At 43.7% G+C, this 19,432-nt stretch overlaps 1 protein-coding gene across 1 annotated transcript; it reads right to left on the bottom strand.

Moving 5' to 3' along the window:
• Positions 1 to 801: 801 nt before the first annotated feature.
• LOC118785209 (tumor necrosis factor receptor superfamily member 11B-like) lies at positions 802 to 16,429 on the bottom strand. Its single transcript, XM_036539789.1, has 5 exons — positions 16,377 to 16,429; positions 11,706 to 12,078; positions 7,771 to 7,983; positions 4,162 to 4,386; positions 802 to 1,633 (listed from the first exon to the last, which is right to left on the bottom strand). The coding sequence occupies exons 1-5, from the start codon at positions 16,407 to 16,409 to the stop codon at positions 1,242 to 1,244; spliced, it is 1,236 nt and encodes a 411-aa protein (XP_036395682.1). The 5' UTR covers positions 16,410 to 16,429; the 3' UTR covers positions 802 to 1,241.
• Between the last annotated feature and the right edge of the window lie 3,003 nt (positions 16,430 to 19,432).

Below are 19,432 nucleotides of genomic sequence, written 5' to 3'. Positions count from 1 at the left end.
TAAACTATGCAATTATGGTATGGCTCCAGCTGTCTTACTGCGGCCAAGGCAAGAAGTTAGAGTGCATCAGCTGACACACTGGAATGTCAAGAAACAGAAATATTGTACAATATTGTACCCCATATCGTACTCAGACAATGTTTGCAGGTTTGAAAGCTGTAACATTACCTGGATTGCTTCGATACAAACATATGGCTAAATAAATTAATAACATGTAAAAATGTATGCTATTGAGTCTCTGTTCTGGGCAAAATAGTGTGTTGTTGGTTGTAAACTCTGATACTGGATCTAGACCTCTTGCGTGCCAATTGAGAAAAATTGAATGACTAAAATATGACAGTAGACTCGATCCTCAGCATGTTGAAACACAGGTACTCATTCTTGATGCCCCTGATTGAAATGAAAATACCTTTGAAATTGCAAAATATTTATTGAAAAAATAAGGAGCCAAAAACTTGTAAAAAACAAACAAAAAAAACACATGAATGCAATATGAAAACAATACATTTTACATAAAATTCGATTTGAAACAACCTGACAATGTCAATTTAAAAGCTTCTTAGATTCCAGTTTCCAGACCAATGGACAAACCCGAGCTTAATTTTCATAAGAAATATCAATAAGAAATAAAATTAAATAAAAAGATTGCACTGCTGTGTACATTCAGTTAAACGGAGCTTCGTTTTTAAATTATTATTACTATTTTCAGCAGTCCAAACTAGAATGGATGGAGAAGTATTTCACTCTGAAACTAGACCCCATCTGGTCCATCTAACTAGTGACAGAATCATAGGTGCTATTTGCTCTTCAGTTCAGTTCAGGTTTCGTCCATGATTGCAGACTATATACAACTTTTAAATAAGTTTATGTTGTGTTAAAAAAAAAAACTGGTCACGCTTACACAAAGCAGGCACTCCCAAAGCCTTCAAAGCATGTGTATCACCTTCACTACCACAGCAGAACTTCACTGTAGTGGCGTTATAAACGGCTTGTAAGCATACGTATAGGTTGGGGTGGGTCTGACCTCCTTGAGCAAAGCGACATGGCGTGCCGCATTTCATAATTTTGCACAGCATTTTGCATGACCTGGATTTTGTCATCCTTCATAAGGCACCGCATTGGCTTATGAGCGATCTACAGTGCCGCGCCATGCCAGCGAAGGCCTCCAGAGGTTTGTAAAGCATGACCGTGACTGGGGAAGTGGGGGGGTGGCAGGAGGAGGACACATTGCCTCCAGGGGGCTAGTCGTTGTAGGACTTGGACTTGAAGCACTTGCCATCCCGGATGACATGCAGGAACATCTTCTCGTGCATCTTGTGTATGGAGGAGGAGCTAAAGATGCGGCCAATGCGCCGGATGCTCCGCAGCAGCTGGCGTGAGACGTCCCGGCCACGCAGCCCGCGCAGCCCCTGCGCCAGTCCCTTGGCGAGGTCCTGCTCCCCATTGCGTGCCTTCCACAGGTGCAGCAGCTGCAGGACGTGCCGCTGTGATGGGCAGGAGCTCACCACCTGCCGTACGTCCTCCTCCCTCACCTTGGCCCCCGGCAGGCTCTCCATCATGGCCACCAGGTCGCTCAGGGTCAGGTTCTTCAGGCTGGCACAGCGGGACACCTTCCTCTCACAGTGGGTCACACCTGTGGGGGCAGAAGCAAGAGCACCAGGGCAGACAAGCGTTTAGGGTTCTGACTAGAAGGTTATGAGTTCAAATCCTAGCTAGAAGATTGTGTGTGTATCTTTAAGCAATGTACTTTGGAATGCCTCTGGAAAAGGGAATTACTTATGGAGGTTCCCCTACATAAGGGTATTATTTATGGAGGTTCCCCTGGATAAGGGCAAATCATGGAGCTTCACCTGGATTAGGGAATTAGATATGGAGGTTCCTTTGGATAGGCATATTAGTTATGCAGGTTCCACTGGATACAAGCATTAGTTTGTAGTTTGTAGGTTATATGTAGTTAGTTATGGAAGTTGCCCTGGATAAGGGAGCTAGATATGGAGGTTCCTCTGGATAAGGTCATCTGGTATGTGTGCAATGGCATCAGTCATCACAATGACATTTCTTGTATCTTTATAGATCCATTAAAGCCGTAGTTTCCCTCATATACCCAGTATGAAAAGCCTAAAGTTTACAGCTCATGCTCTGCTCCAATTGGTTGAAAGAAACATCCCTCTTCTCCCTCTCAGTAGTTCTATGTACAGTCCATACATTCACAGAGGGCCCTATAGCTCTCCCTGTCTTGATGCTGATGAACTGCTATTTTCAGTTTGTCTGCAATGGTGAGAGAAACAGCACGTGCTTTCAACTGCAATGCAAGAGACATCTCCATTGGATTGTGGTGAAACTCCAACTTTAAACAAATTGTTTTGATTTGTTAACATCCTGTTTCATTTTGAGCTTATCATTTTAGCCTAAATGTGTCAGTAAGGATGACTACTGTGGCATAACTTCAGTGTGACTCACATTTGTGTATTAATTTCTCCATATGCATTTTGCTCAGCTCTGTCACTCTGCTGAATGGAATGTTGAGGGAGGTGCTGGTTGGTTGAGGGCTTCTGTACATGTAAGTACTTCAATATGTGGGGAATAGATAATATCAAAATTACAATAAAGACGAGTTCAATTAAAATATATACACACTTGTCAGGAGGTAACGTCGATTGTGGTGAAAATTTGAGCGAGGTATGTGTTGGGCACATCATAGCAATAGAGGGGGTCTACCCTTAATGTGTGACACTTGTGGCCCAGGACCAAGCCTGATTTTTCTTTTAATACCTCCATTAATACCTCAACCTCCATTTCATTGGGCGTGACTGGGTGACAATGTCATAATTCACAGTTTCACTGGTTGACTACAATGTTCAGTATTTTTCTTCTTATAGTCTATATTCTTCTATACCTACGTTAATTTTTTTTAAAAAATAGGCTGTAAATAATAAACATTTAAAAGAATTTAATTAATCAAAATAATTATCTGAAGCAAAAAAAACATGTTCTCAGCTTAGGTGCAAATAAAGGGGAAACAAATAAGTTCATTCTATCGACTTATTCTCGAGATATTTTCTCACTGTAGATCAATGAATGCAATCATCCAATGCTCTACAGCCAGCGGCTATTTTTCACACTGCAAATCCCATCCAATGATAGGGTTGGCTCACCCTGACTTGTCATCTGGGGAGCTTGTAAACTCCTGATGAGTTGCTAGAATGTTCTGATGAGAGGTCTGATGAGGAGACCCTTGGCCTACTCACCTCTCTTCACTTGGGGTCACAACTGTTGACTCCCATTCCCACTAGACACAAACTCAGGTCTGGAATGTAGGACTCAGCCAGCACTCATATCAAGGGCCCTAACAGGCACCTTAGTTTTTAATCTGAATTCAGCTCCCCCCTCAAAATCAAACTGAATAAAAATGTGAAACGGCAAATATAAGCAACATGTTGGTTGCTTTCTGGTTGTTTTGGCAAAGGATAACTACCAATACAGGGGTTGCCAAAATGTGCCTTTCTCAAGACCATTGTGCTGCTGCTTAAGACTGTTAGGATCTACATTCTGATTGATACTCTACTCATTGAGTCATCTGTTCATCTTCTGTTCTATCTTTGAACATAAGGTCATCACCATATCAATGCTTGTAGGTCACTTTATGTCACTCTGTCTAAATGCAATCAACAATTGTTGAGGTGTGACCTAATCACACCTGGGCATTCCTGTGAGTGCTCATCTGAGCCTAGGCAGTCTTAGTTTGGGTGCTGTTTGCGTGTATAACTTTGACTCCTGGGAAATAAACCTTGTTTCTGCTTGGCCAGTCTCATCTGATTCATCTGACTGTCCATTCTGCAAAGTAGAACCTAACAAGACCCTGTGGCTGTTTATTCATGGACTTTCACTTGTGGCTGTTGAAAAGCTGTACTGTTAGCACTACTGTTGTCATTGGCTGCGTGTTTCTTGAATTTGTGGGGATTACATTTCCCTACTTCAGTCTCTGAATAAATCACTGTGTATTTCCGGTGAATTTCTTTACCTCCAGCTTGTTGACACGCACCCACCCATGCTCTCTGCCTTTAATAAAGTACCTTGGAGCAGCTTACCCCACCCCGAAACTTATACTGACATACGTCAGATGAAAGATGCCCTGGACTGATCCAAGGCGGGGCAGCTAACCTCGGATGATGCCAGCGAGCTTGTCCTGGTCCTTGTTCTGCTCCCTCCACAGCTTGAGCAGCTGCAGTGTGCGCTGGTGGGGACCGCAGGCCTTTTTGATGCGCTCCACGCTCTTCCTGTCCAGCTTCCTGCCAGGCAGGTTCTCCACCAGCCGGTCCAGCTGCAGCGAGGACAGCCTCTGCGACAGCAGGAAGTGGAAGATGGCCTCCTCACACAGTGTCACATCTGGGAATGGGAAAGGGACACGTGCAAAAGAAATACATATATTGACAACTGTATTTTAGAGATACTATTTTTAGTTCAATTCATATATCTAAAACACATAATGTATTGCTGTTTTAGTGTATTGCACTATATTTCCGATTTGGGTTGATGTGGGGCAGTGGCACAGTGTAGCACAGTGGTAAGGAGCATGGCTCGTAGCTGAAAGTTTGATGGTTTGATTCCCTGCTGGGGTACAACTGCTGTACTCTTGGTCAAGGTACTTAACCCAGAATTGCCTCAGTAAACATCCAGCTGTATAAATGGATAACATGTAAAACTGTAATCTATGTAAGTTGCTCTGGATAAGAGTGTCTACTAAATGCCAATAATGTTATTGTATTGGAAGAGCACACACTTGCTGTCTTCCCTGCTGCTTCCCTGAGAATGGATCACCAAGGCCAATGCTACAATGAGTAAGACAAACCAAATACAAAAGAAAACCACAAAATTTGTTGGAAACTGGATTAAATTACAGTCATTCTCGGCAGGGCCAGCTGAAGGCATAGGCTATATAAGCGGTCGCCTAGAGCGCCACCTTCTGGTGGGTGCTGGTCACCCTCAAAGGAAAAATAAAAAATTTAAATTTAAAAAAATTAATAAGTAAAAATTCTCCGGTGGACACCCTTCCTCATTTTCTGCCTTGAGGTGACAAATGAGAAAATAAAGAAAGAAAGAAATAGACTTTGCATCCCTGTTCCTCACAATTTTTCATCTGCCCTGGCCTGCATTTGCACTGTGCGCACTGAAAGTGGGAGATGGGTTACCGTTTGATGCGTATCACAGACAGCCCAAGGCCGGGACATAAGAACTGCCAGAGACTGCTGGATTGACTGACTGATGGACAGATGTCAAGAGGCAGATATCTATTTTCACATTTTATTTCATAATGAAAAGGTCCAAGCCTACAGGTGTGCAAGGAAGAAAACCAAGAAAAGAGGAGGAGGAAAAGAAAATCCAGTAGAGAGGTATGTCATCTTATGTTAACATTAAAATGCTGTTTTGTGTGTAGACGTTTCATTTGTAGTAGCTATCTAGCTAAGTAGCAATAAAGCTAATGCTAGATAATGATGCTACAATACCTGCTACACTCAGATACAGATTGAAGGATATGAATCTGAATGGCAATCCAGTAGTTAGCTAGCTAACCAGCATTGTGCTGAAATTTCGCTGAGCAATATCAGTGATAATGGCTAACACTATATCCATAAAAACATAGATTTCAGCTGTTTTGATTTATGTATTAGAACTACAGAAGATTACAGTCTCATTTCTAGAGCATAAATCTGAATGACACAAACGAAAAACAGCGCACAAAGTTGTGTTTTATTTATAGAGAATTTCTATTTATATAGAAATTTATTTTTTTTCTTCCCGTTTTCTCTTATCCTCCTTGTTTATTGCAAGTTATGTCATGCAGCTTTAACAGTAATTTTGTTTACATATTTGTTAATAATAGTGTAAATTGTAGTAAAACTGACCTAACACTTGCAAGCAAACAATTTCAGGGACCAATTCGCAATATCCCAAGGGTGAAAGAAAGGGTGTAATCTATCAATAACCAAGTGCCAATGTCTTGGATGTTACTAACAGGTAAAGGTAGTTGGTAATATTTAACAATTTATTTGTTCGTTGATACATGATTTGCTTGTTTGAGAAGTAATTTTAATTTATAAGAATAAAAATATATATTTTTGGTTTGAAACCATTGTGGTGGCTGATGTTTGTTGTCCATATTTTTACTGTAGAAGATAAGGCAGTACTGGTGGGGTAATATGACAGTAGTGGTGTGTGTGTGTGTGTGTGTGTGTGTGTGTGTCGGGGGGGGGCACCAAATCCTAATCCTGCCTAATCCCAGTTTCTCGGTTACTCACAGGATGTAAATCAATATCCAAGAATTTCAAGAGAAGGATAGCTTTTTGATGTCTGAGTCATGCCTGCATAAAGCTTTTTTTCTTGGATGTGATTCCCCCTCTCTCAGATACTATTCTCAGTCACTGCACAGTGAGTCTCTTCTCTCTCTGATATGAGTCACTGCACTGGGCATTCTCCTCTCTCTCAGATAAGAGTCTCTGCACAGGCATTCTCTTCTCTTTCTGATATGAGCCATTGCACAGGGCATTCTCCCCTCTCAGATATGAGTTACTGCGCAAGCATTCTCTTCACTCTCCGATACGCATCATGGCACAAGCATTCTCCACTCTCACAGATAAGAGCCACTGCATACACATTCTCCTCTGTCTGACAAGAGTCATTGCACTGGACATACTCTTCTTCCTCTGATACGAGGCACTGCACAGGCATTCTCCCCTCTCTCAGGCACATCATTTTTGAGATCCATAATCAGATTCGTGGCCAAAGGGATATTAATTGTCCATCCTGCCATTGCTGCCGGAGTTTGTGTGGGTGTGTCCTATGCTTTTTCATGAGGGCTCCTATACTACCTCTTTTCCAACCTGTGACTCTGATTTCCTGTCTATTTCACAGCTGTCCACATAGACAGTTTTCAGGCCTGATTTTCTTGAGGAGGAAATTACTATAACTGATCTGCACTAACAAGGAACACCCAAAAAACCAGACTCACGCTGTGCTTGTGGTCAAGGGCACATCATTAACATTCTGAATCCAGTGATTCACATTCCTTTTGGCTATTGAGGATATGACAGCATTCTTGATCTGATGCATCATGCCTGTTTCCCAGTGTGTGAGTACACTGCTGTCCTCCTCTGACTTTCTCATAGGAAGCTGAAACAGTTTAAAGGTATCTAAACAACATACTTTAGTGCTGCAATCAGCATCAACACCCTTTCTCTAACACCACTGGATTTGACTCAACTGACAAATGGACCACACCCATTTGAGGTTATTAAAGGCCCTGAAGACAGCAAGTGACAGCACAGTCCTGTCAGAAGAGCTCAGCCATCCCTGGTTAGAATGATTTACTGACTGGATTGATTGTCTACAAACAACTTTATTTGACTGTATCTGGTCAAGGTTGACAAATGTGATTGGCAGTGTTTTCAGAGGAATTGAATGGCTGGATTTTGGTCATTTGAACATGCCTTGTTGAGGTAGTTGGCAGCCCTGGCTTTGATGATTAACCACACATTGTTAGGGTGTTTGACAGTATTAATTTGGTCAACTGACTGTGCCTTTTTAGGGCGTAAGACAGTCAGGGTTGGGTCAGTTGACAATACCTTGTTAAGGTTATTTACTGTCCTGGTTTAGTCAATTGACTGTTAGAGTTACTTGTGGTCCTGGTGTGGTTGAGTGACTGCTACATTGGTTATGTGATTAACCATCCTGGTTGGGTTGACTATACCTGACTGGTGTGCTGGGCATGCTTACCTGTATCACACTGCAGCTGCTGCTGGAGGCAGTCAGTGGCGGAGCCCACCTCAGCTTCACACACAGCGTCTTGCGTGGCCGTCCCAGGGTGGAGGGTCCTCAGGCCCTGCTCTGCGCAGTCCCTGTGAGGCACACAGGGCTCCATAGTGGATTCCACACTGGAGAAGTAGCCCTCGGGACATTTCTCGCACAGCGTGTCGCTCACCGGCGTGCCTGAGTCAAAACATAGTCAGAACAAAGAGCGTCACTGCAGCGTTACAAAACACCCGTGAATCAGGTCCTAAATGAGAGGGCACTTATGTGTATGTAACATCTCTGAGTGTGCGTGCGTGTCCTATGCAGCCTCAACAGGAAAGCTTGAAAAGATGCACTAGCACTTATACAATAGCACAGAGGTAGACCCAGATAGACCAGGTAGACCAAATAGATCTGATTCTGAGGAGGGGTAGGGCAAATGTAAAATGAACAGCAGCAGAAACCAAAACTTGCACATCCAGTTTGGCAAGGCCAGACTCTCTGCTTGGGAATTCCTGCCCTCCAGAAAGTGAAATGGCCCATGAAAGCGAAGGCGGCCGCCTGCAGTGAAGCTACCTACACAGTGCAAGTAAAGCATTGTGACTTGACCGCTTCCTGTTCTTTTTTTGGTTTCTACTTTTACAGAGGCAGAACGTGGAGAACTGGAGACATACTGCATGCTGGACTGCTGGCAGTCTGGCATGCTGGTGGTTTCTTGTTCCCTGGGACGGTGGTTTGGGGGGGGGGGGGGGGGGGGGGGTGAGAGGTGGGGGTCAGGTGACACACCTTTCCTGAGAACACCAGGTCATCATGTGACACATCACATCAGCATGCCTTTTTCAAATGGGAGCATGGATGCTGGGACTGTATTGAATCAGTCCAGTAACCATTGTCACTGCCTCATCATTATCATTATTTATTGCCAAGGGAGCTGTTAATGAATGCCTATTTCTTAGTAACGGGCACATTGATTTGTTCCTCTGCACAAAAATCGGCATAATTGCCTCTAATAGGATTCATCCAGTCATCTGGATTTGTGTTCAGATTTCAGTCACAAAGAAAATGATATCAAAGTGATCTGATATTCTCAATTTACAATTTAAGGAAAATGAACAAACCCAACTGTCTGAGAGGGGACTAGAGATTATAAAGACAGCTTCCTACCCAGATGAGCCTGTCTAAAGTCACACTGGCCTATTACTCCCACCTCTACCAGGCAGTCTCCCTGACACTTTCTTGGCAGCCTCTGGCTCTTCCACAGAACAAAATGGGCCAGTATAGGCAGAAAACAGGTGGGAACTCTGCCCGGTGTGGCCACGCCAGACTGAGAGCATTTCAGTAGAATCTCGGGTCAGCTGGGGGTCACCACGCCGCCTCGCCGAATTCCATACTTCTGACTTGCTGGGTTGATGGAACACAGATTGCCCCCGGAGCAAAAAGGTCAGAGGCATGGACCGTGCCGGCTGGCTCCAGCAGGGACAGTGACTGCCACCACACCGGTGAACTCGAGGCTTTGAGGACCTAAACCTAGACACCCCTCGCAAGACGAGGGCTGCATGTTCAGCTCCCACATGGGCAACTGCCTCTGTGCTGTGGAGCGAGGCGCTTAACCCACATTACCTCAGCAAATCCTCAACTGTACAAACAACCATATGCAACTATGCTTAATTGAGTCCTGATGTCTTGAGCAGTCCATCCTGATATGATGAATTACTACATCTCCATTCATAAAGTGGAGAAAAAGTATGTGTGTGTGTCACTGGAGGGAATTCAAAGATGGCAGATTGGTGCAGGGGATGAATGCTTCATAGGTCAGGTTTTTACAGCGGTCTGTTGGGGTGCTATTGTTCAGCTGCTCTGCAGCAGGAGAGGGGCTCTGAAACACAGCAGAAAGGTACCGTGCTGCCATCAGATCTGAGAAGTCTTTTCCAGTGACGCAGGTTGTGTGCGCAGACACCCAATAAACTGCAGCAGATACTTTATCCCCCTCAGCTGTACTTGATTACAAACTCCTTCCCACCCCCAGGCTCATCTGGCAGCACGGTGCTGTCAAGAATTAATTAAAACACTTAACTGCTGTTTGGATGCAGCAGCCTTTTTAACCAGTGTGTGGTTTATACAATAACTGTGAGCCTGTTAGCAGAAACACTTCTTGACAGATAGGTCAACTGCATTCAAAATTTCACTCAACAGCTATGAGGTAACACAATCTTTAATAAAAACTAACCCAAAGACTGGCGAATCTGTACGTCTGTAACAATTTATGGAACGACTGCGCCATCTGGTGGCTACAGAGGGAATTTTCATTTTTACCTCCCGCAACGACAGCTCTGCGTGCTTTCTACCCGAATAGCTCACCCAGGATCAGTTTACCACATTCCTGTTCTAACTCCAAACACTACATGACCATTCGCCAAAAGTAATGCAGTAATTCGTAATCTATGTAATCAGGGACAGCATCATATTGTATGGTGTTTTTTTTTTCACGCAACTTTAAAGTCACTCAGCTGCAAGCAGACATACTACTGGTTCATTCTACTGCTGTGATGCACCAGAGTTTATTGTGCACAATACTAATTACATTACACTAATGACTTTTAGGAGACACTCTTATCCAGAATTACTTACATCAAATTTTTACATTTTATCCATTTATACAGCTGGATATTTACTAATGCAATTCTGAGTTAAGTACCTGACCCAAGGGTACAGCAGCAGTGCTCCTGTTAAGAATTGAACCAGCAACCTTTCAGTTATAAGCCCTGGTCCTTACAACTATGCTGGATTGCAACCCCACCACTATTTCAGTACACTAATGAACTAATTGGGGATACTACAGATCGCTCTCAACCTGAAGTCTGTAGTGGCTCATTCTAGCAGTCCTAAGGATAATAACACAATAATAATAACAACAACAACAATAATAATGATAATAATAAGATAACATCTATAAACTGGAAAGGCTGACAGGGGAGAATCTTTCCCTAACCACATTTTTTGGATATTACATTCACACAGAAGATATATAGTAGGACTTCTCAAATCAAATCAGGAAACCGAAAGTTAACCGCAGTAACACATGCTTTCCTCAGAGACATGACACTGCATGATGGGCAGATAGTGAAGGATGAAGAGAATTTGCAGAAGCCAGCTAAAACAGAAGCATCTATGACACCCACACGGAACCCAGCAAGTCCACATTCATTGTCTGCCTCTGAGATGGTTTGTTTTTTGGACGCTGCTGATGCCAAAGGTTTGGGAAATCACCGCTCTGGGCCGGAAGACTTCCGATTGGTAAATGAAGACTGGGGTATGGAGAGGAGGATGATTACTAAGGGAGGCCAGGAACTCGATAGCATTCAAATTACAAAGGAGCACAAGAGAGATGGTGGTTTCTTTGGCTCCGCTGAGAGGATGAGGAGGCCCTCATGATAACAATGTTATTCCGTCTGATTAATACCCTGTCCCTCTCAGCCTACTGCGTAGCCAAGCCAAGCCACTGATTAGGTACAGTTTGGTTGTGCTAAGGAGCCGGGTGGGATTTTAAAGCAGCCACTTTTCAGACACACAACACACACACTCCTCCACGCTGGTAAAGGACACACCTGTCTTAAGAGGCTTATCACATGGATTCACATGAGTATATTTATTTTGAACAGACTGTACAATAGAGAAATCAGGGTGTGACCTGTGATAAGACCAAATATGCCTGGGAGAATAAGCAATGAGACAGTAGTGCATGTTCACAGGGAGGCCCCTGTCATTCCTCAGCAGTGCTATGCTGCAGCCTACTCAGCAAGGCATTCAGCAAATGCTGATTGCGTTGATTGAAAAACACTAAGCATCCACAGCATTCAGATAGCCAACCTAGTACAACGGTGGAAGACTCAAGTGTGCTCCATGGCGGGGGAGATACGTACCCAGCGTGGCCACGCCGGAGCCCGGGGGGCAGGCAGTGTGCCGCACGCAGAACTCCACGACCAGGTAGTGTCCCTGGACGCACTCGCAGAGGCGGTCCTGCGTGCCGTTGCATTCGTGCCGCACTAGCTGCCGCTCCTTGCAGACGGCAGTGCAGTGCTGGCACGACTCGCCCCAGTGCCAGTGCTCGGCGAACTGCCGCTCGGGGCATGGCGTGCACACAGTGGGCAAGGAGGCATCACAGTGCCGCAGTACGGCCGTGCCTGGGGGGCACTGGTCACACAGTCGCACCTCGGAGGTCACGGGGTCACGGTGCTGGTACTTGGGTGGCAGGGGTGCCTCGCGGAGTGCCCAGCTGAAGGAGACAGCGAGCAGCTGTCGAGAGAGCGCAGGGTGAAAGCAGCGTGAACATGTGACTGAACATGTAACCAGACCTGAGAGCGGACTCCACCCCATCCTCCTGTCACCATATCAGCAAAGCTCCCACTTTGGCTGCCTGACATCACGAGCAAAAAGCATCACAAAGCAATGATCTCCGCAGACTACCCCCGCCCCTCCCTCCCCACCCTGTCCATTTGAAGATATGCTGCCTTCCGCTCAAACATGTGGGCTTCACCCTAAGACAACTCCCTGAAACGGCTCCTCCCCCCAAGTCTCTCCATCAGATGTGGCCTGCTATTCTCGGCAGGTGCTACATTTGGAGGGGAAATTGTTATGCCATCAAACACAATATCCCGGGCAAGTGACATATGTGTGCATCTACAGGGATCTCAGTGAAGGACAACGACATGAACTTTTCACCTTCCCACCATTCAATGGGAAATTGCCATCTGACGACATGCAGCGCTCAAAACCAAAATTACATAGTAGTACGGGGCCTCTAACGACCATAATTACATCGTTTAAATGATCTGAAAGAAAGTCACAAAAGATGACTCTTGTAGCCTACGGCCAGCTGAAAATGTAAATTTGATTTCAAGGTATGCAGTATGTTCCTAAAAACTGACAGTGAGAAATTCCCAAAAGGTTTCCAGTTTGACCATTTTAAACTACCATAGATGACCTTCAGACCGCTTGCAGCAGATCTGGACACCCTCAGTACTCGTCCCCTTCGTGAGCTCTGCCTTGAGCCGTGTCCAGGCCTCAACTAAAGTGAGCCTAGAGGCTCTACTCTTAAGGTCTGACACAGTCGGCCCAGCACTCATCCAGACCTTATCACAAATCTAAATTTATATGTGTATCAAAGGAAAAATGTTTTAATTACACCCTGTAAAATCACCTCCCCCTGTTTCTTTGCCACCTCTCTTGCAGTGAGAGGGTCGCATTCTGTCTGTGTTGCGGTATCAGGCATGTCAAATGGACCTGTACGGCATGCTTCAGGGCTCTGCTTATCTCAATGCAGTGAGAGTTGGCACAGTGTTGGTGGACCCCTCCAAGACAACAAGGCTCTCCAGTGCAAGCTGAGCGCTTCAGAGGAGTCCTGATTAGACACACCTTGAATGCACAAAGCTGAGCGCAAAATTTCCTGGCACGGGGCTCTGCTGATCTCCCTTCCCTGGCACGGGCCTCTCTTGACGTCCCAGTCACAGCTCAGGAGGACCCCCAGAGAGCACCACAACACAGTAGCCCCTTTTCTACCTCATCATAAAACCACCACAGGTCCTAAAAATGAGTGTTTGAGTGGTGTGCTTCCCATACTGAGAGTGAGCCCTTCTTTCAAAGGCAGGATCTTACATGTCATCCAGCCCACCTACTATACAGCTTACTTTTTCTCTGGTTTATCACCATACACTGAAATGGAGGTACCCCCATTAAAAATAATGTGACAAAATCTGTGTCATTTTCCATTAAGGTATAATAGGTTTTGGCAGTAGATGTTTTTGTTAACATGCAGTGTAATCCATGCACACTTGAAGTGGTATGCTCATTACTATGTATTATAAAATGTTATTTAATTTGTATGTTTACCTGTTATAACATTTGAATGATATCAGTTCAGGGGCCACGATAACAATGACTGAAGGGGCGTCAGAACAAGAGAACACTGGCCTTCAGTGTTTCTCGCCCTTGAGCTGATGTGAATGGGGAAGTTATAACACTGTACTTCCTTTCATAGGTTTGTTCCTTTTTGAATAAACGTTTGCAGTGTGTAACGCCAGCTCAAGTTTCAGTTATCGAACAGATTTAAACAGTCAACGGGTTCTGCTTATGTAAAAGAGAGATGCTACAATAAACGTCATTGCCTTCAGAGGATCTGAGGACTGCACGTTTTCTTATCTGGGGAAAGCTAAACCTGCCTGCTCTGATCTGAAAAGTTTCAGATTTACAAAGCACACAAGCTGCTAACGGTCTAAAATCTAAATGTCACGCTTGACAAATAATTAACACTGTCAACTTTAATCGTTTGTACTGGTGCATTCAATTGCACGTGTATCTGGACTGTGATGCATAGTTCTGTAAGAATATGTAATGGTCTATCAGTTCATTTTCACTATATATGTCTTAATAGATACACATCGCAGTAGGAACATATGCAAATCATAACACGGCGGCAAGAAAGCTGACCATGCAAAACACAGAACAGATAACCGCGCAAGTTTTAACCACAATACCTGACGCAAGACAAAGACAACAACCTCAATGAATAATGAAACCTCAGTGAATAATACTACACTATTTCGCTATTAATGTGACTACCTGCTCGTCTGAACGTTCTCATTAGGTGCTCGAAAGCTAGGAGCCAGTACCATTGTTTCGCGTTCGATCCTATTCACTCTTAAATGCAGCTCTATTTTGCTGCTTGCACACAAGTGTAACACAAACTACGTTCACACATCATCTAGACCAGAGGTTTTCAACCTTTCTGGGGCTAAGGCACATCAAAGGTCAATCCAGAACGTCAAGGCATACCATCTTAAAGTTAGTTATCGATAATGAAGAATGTCACACACATTATAGTAGGCTATAATGTCATTAACGAGATTTCAGCCATATTGCACTACAGCAGACTGTCAATTATCAAACAAATAGTTAAATCAGACAGGCAATTGTATAATTTATTAAAAATGCATTGAAGTGCATTGGAGCAAGAACTTGTCCGACATAGTGCGGCATCATGAACAGCAACATACTAAAATAAAATAAATAAAATAAAACAATATTACTCCACTACCCCTTGGGTACGTTCAGTCACACCGGTGTGATTTGCCGTTTAGCGCCTATGATAAAACCAGTGCGATTAGAACACTAGATAGGAACAATTCTAGCTTAACGTTAAAAACATAGCAAATGCTATCCGAAAACTATGAGAAGGTTAATAACGCTAATGAAAACATACCGAAAATGTAACGTAACACGCCCGCTACATAGCATAAAATAAGTTACGCGCGAAAGGGTTAATAGCACAATATAAAACAAAAGTCTTTTCACAGATTGTAAGTACGCGCGCGCGCACACACACACACACCTATATAAAAACGCATCGGGTTCCTCAAAATACCACGGCACACTTCACTTTGCTTCACACACCGGTTGAGAACCACTGATCTAGACTGATCATTAGACCGTGGTACAGGCTACCCATGCTTCGATTTAATAGAATAGGTGTGGCGTCATAGACGAGCTTACATTTTTGGTTCGTTATAACTGTTACCAAATCAACATATTTTGGGAAAATTTATTCCAGCACCGAAGTAAAACACTGCTCATTTCCATAAAATGTGTATTCACACTCCAGAATGAATATCTGGCCAACAGCTCGGAACAATTTTCGCGAAGCTGAATATTTCTCAACGCAGTGGTTGCTAAGCAGTGGCCACACTGTTAAGTGTCTGCGACCCGTGCAATGACTGCGGTTCCGGGTAGAAAGTCCTTTGCTATTTTCTTGAGGGCGGGCAGCCGCATATTAATACATTATGTGACACAATTTTATCACTACTGTGTACATAGTTTTTTTCAGGATTACATATGTAGACATAACCTCAGATTTCAAAGGAAGTAAATTATATTTTGCTGCCAAATAAGTGAACGTCTCTCCTTTAGAATTATCATTGGTTAACATGATCTAAATTCCTATAACTATAACCAGTAACATCTAGCTGGTCCTAAAAGTACTGCATTTCCCATTACTACACCAAGAAGTAACCAAGAATCATAAAAAAAAATCGATGTATAATGTTACATATAGTCTATCAATGTACATAGTATGTTTCTGTATAAGAAAACACTTATCTGTTAAAATCATTTTGCAGTAATAAGAACGGAACAATTCTTTCAAAACTGTAGTAACTAATTTATTTGAACATATATAGCTGGATTACATATTCACTCTTTATAGACCTACATTCAATACGTGGTCATTGTTTGCTGTTAACAGTATCCTTACATCTTTCTTTTTCCTTTCAGTTTTAGTCTGACGCCACGACATTCACCTCAGAACCTTTTGACAGATAATATCATCCCCCGAAAACTTCCGTATGTAAAATAATTATCCACTTAAAAAAACGTATCTTGTAGTATCTCGCTCGTCATCGCACGCGCCAGTCTCCGATGTAATGACACTCGACAATACTACTGATGCTTCTATCAGCAACATATAATGGAATAAATTGTTAGATAAAACTGTTCTCTAACCGGTAGATCTAAGAGACAATAAATCATCTAGCAGCACTCACCATGTGTAATTTCATTGCCGACTGTGGTCTCATTTTACCGACACGGATCCCTCTTTCCAAGCGAAGTCCGTTTGAACAAGTTCGTTTCCATACTTATAGTTAGGGATAAAGGAAGAAAACTGCCCAGCCCACTTTGATGGCATCTCCACTTGTAGCATTTTTTTCCTCTTCAACTTTGCTGCATGCTCTAGGTGTAACCTAGCTTTGCTTAAAATAAGTCAAACCACAATGTTGACTTGTTGCTTTCCTACCAACTATAGTGACTCTACAACATTGTTGTCATTACGCAGGAAATAGTTAATATTACAGGCAATCTGCAGTGTGTCGTTGATCCTGTAAGCGTTTAAAATAGTGTGTTACACATGCAACATCATTTCAAGATCATTTAAGCTGTTTCCATACAGACGTTTTTATTTTGGACCATACGTAGGGACAAACTGCAATTTACTAATAACCAAATGTTACACTCACATTAAATTGCTTGCAGAAATTTTCCTCAAATCAGAAGTTCCAACCACACAGAAAATAAAACAGCAGACACTAAAAGCTCATTTTGCTTTTAGCACACATTGAATCCCTTTTTTCTTCTCCAAAAGTTTTCCTTACTCTGCCTTGCTGCCTTACTTCCTTACTACTCACTGGACTTGATTCTTGGCGACCTCCTCTGCAGATGTTGTTCTCCTGGATGGTACTTGTCCAACGCATACTGATTCTTTTCACACAAACCTTCTTCTCTGAGACATTAACATCTTATGGCTTCTTAACAAAAGACTCATTTATCAGTGCTAAGTCCTTATTAGTGCAGTGACAATAAACTGCTTCAAGATCTTTGTCCAGGTTGACCTCACATGATAGATTTTATAGACATGGTTGGGGAGTGGGGATGCTTTGTATGGATTAACACCACATGCTGGAACTGAACACTAACAGTGGGACACCATCCTTGGAGAAAGGAGGGGTAACTTTGATTGCTTTTCTTAACTTAATTTTGGGCAGTCCAGCAGCAATGTACATCTTCGATCCAAGAGGACCAAGCAATCAGAGCAAGAGAAGCAGAGAGACACAGACAGGTTTCTCCTATGCTTTTGTAAGGGGTCGTAGATATAGTAAAATCTGTAGTTCTGCTGGGTACTATTGCTAGTGTCTAGGGATAGAGGCTTTGGGATTTGGGTACAGTAAACACTTTTACACAAGTTACGAACAGAAATAGTGAACATGGAAAGGGTTGGCCAAGGTGTCCTTGACACACATAGCTCGACATTCATCACTTGCATGTACTGCAGTTGTTGGGAAAGGGACAGTTTCATGGGCAACTAGCCTTGTGGAGTCAAAGGACTTTGGGTCATGGCCTGGTCACATGAGGCCACTGATGATACGTCCGGAGGATGAGATATGGAGTGTGCAGGACACCTGGAATTTTAGGTGGGGTGGGGTGTGGCAGAGGAGCCATACCTACACAGGGACTCTGCGACGGCCATACCCGGCGCACTGAGCCAGAACACGATTACTGGGACAGCTGCAGCTTATGAAAACTCAATGTGCCTTAGTTTAACAACAGACATAAGGGAAAAATGTCTGTGTGGTCACATGTTCAATCCAGTTCACGTCCCGAGTGTCCATGCCCAGAGACATTAACCTCGAGATGCGTGTTTCCAGCCTGGTTCCTCCCTGTTCCCATTCATCCCTGCCTCCATCCATTTGGCATTCAGGGCTATGACAAACAGATGATGCTTCAAATGCAAGCATGTATTCTACCCATTTTAAACCAATTACTCATACATAATTTCATAAGAAAGAAAAAGAATTACATAGAGAAAGATGACAATATCACATCCACATCTCTTAACAGATGTAGTACTTTTCTTTTTTTATTTAGACCTTGCCTGACCTTGATTGTCAATTTAGTTACAAAATCATTGTAAAAAGGTATGTGTATGGGGGTATCAAATAAAATTTGGGTAATGGTTTCATCAACTTATCGTGGGATGCAGCGGGTCAACAGGGAGAACGTATTTACAATGTCTAGGGAAACGGCACTGTCTAGCTCTCCAAACAGGAACATATGCACTTCCTTCCACTATTCCACTATCTTCTCTACCTTTCTGCAACTCTATTAAACAATCAAATAGTTTTACACTTCAGTAGAAGCTGGTTCAAAGCACGGCGCAGTGAAACCACACACTGTAGTGATGGTAGATGAATGTTGAGCATTTCCGTGAGCTGATAATTAGCAGAAATGGGCTTAAGGCTTTGGCACAGAGTCAATCAGCATTCTGGCCATGGCTCTGAGTCATGACTAAATACAAGGGCTAATTTCATGAGCAGGACTCCAGGCTCAGTGATCACCACAATTAGCAAAAAGGACAGTAACGTTTTGGCGACAGTGAAGCTTGAATTTGTTTGTTGGTGTCAAGGAAGAATGTTGATTGAGCCCAGGCATTTCAGGCTCTGCATCCAGGATCCACAGGGCTGATGCCATGTCAAGTACAATTGGTCACATCAATATGAAGGCATTTAGAAAGCGAGACCTTGGCTTGTGTTTTTGTAGGCTTCTCTCCCCATGAGAGATTCCTGATGGAAGCTAGAGGTTGGAAGCTTCGCAGTCGAAACACAAACAGTGCTGACGTCTGTGACCCGGCCAGGGTTTTTTTCCGTGAGCTGGAAAAGCGAGGGCCATGCTCACGGAAGGCCGTGAAGGAATCCTCACGGTGAAGTCTGACCACACCGCAACAATGGGGTGAGGGTAGGTGGGCCTGCAGCGAGAGCAGGGAGAGGCCGCCAGTCGTGCGGGAGGGTGGGGGGTGTTAGCTGTGGTTTAGATGTTGTGTGTTTCTCCACTCGGCCAACACCAGCATGCAGGGAGGGTGACGTGGGTGCAAGGAGGTAAACCATCCGCTGCGCAGGACAGACCAGAGGCCTGACCAAACCAAGCTTAAATCCGCCCACTAATAACAAATTACAAATGCCATACCCAGGGGTAGCTACTGTTTCCTTAAAGGCTCCAGGCCTCAGCCCATTCAGAAAAAAACAGTGCCTCAAGTAATGGGTTCTGTGTG

This window comes from Megalops cyprinoides, chromosome 10, assembly GCF_013368585.1.
Source record: "Megalops cyprinoides isolate fMegCyp1 chromosome 10, fMegCyp1.pri, whole genome shotgun sequence".
Classification (NCBI taxonomy): domain Eukaryota; kingdom Metazoa; phylum Chordata; class Actinopteri; order Elopiformes; family Megalopidae; genus Megalops; species Megalops cyprinoides.
The sequence above is the reverse complement of the archived record's forward strand: the minus strand, read 5'-3'. Positions and strand labels throughout refer to the sequence as shown.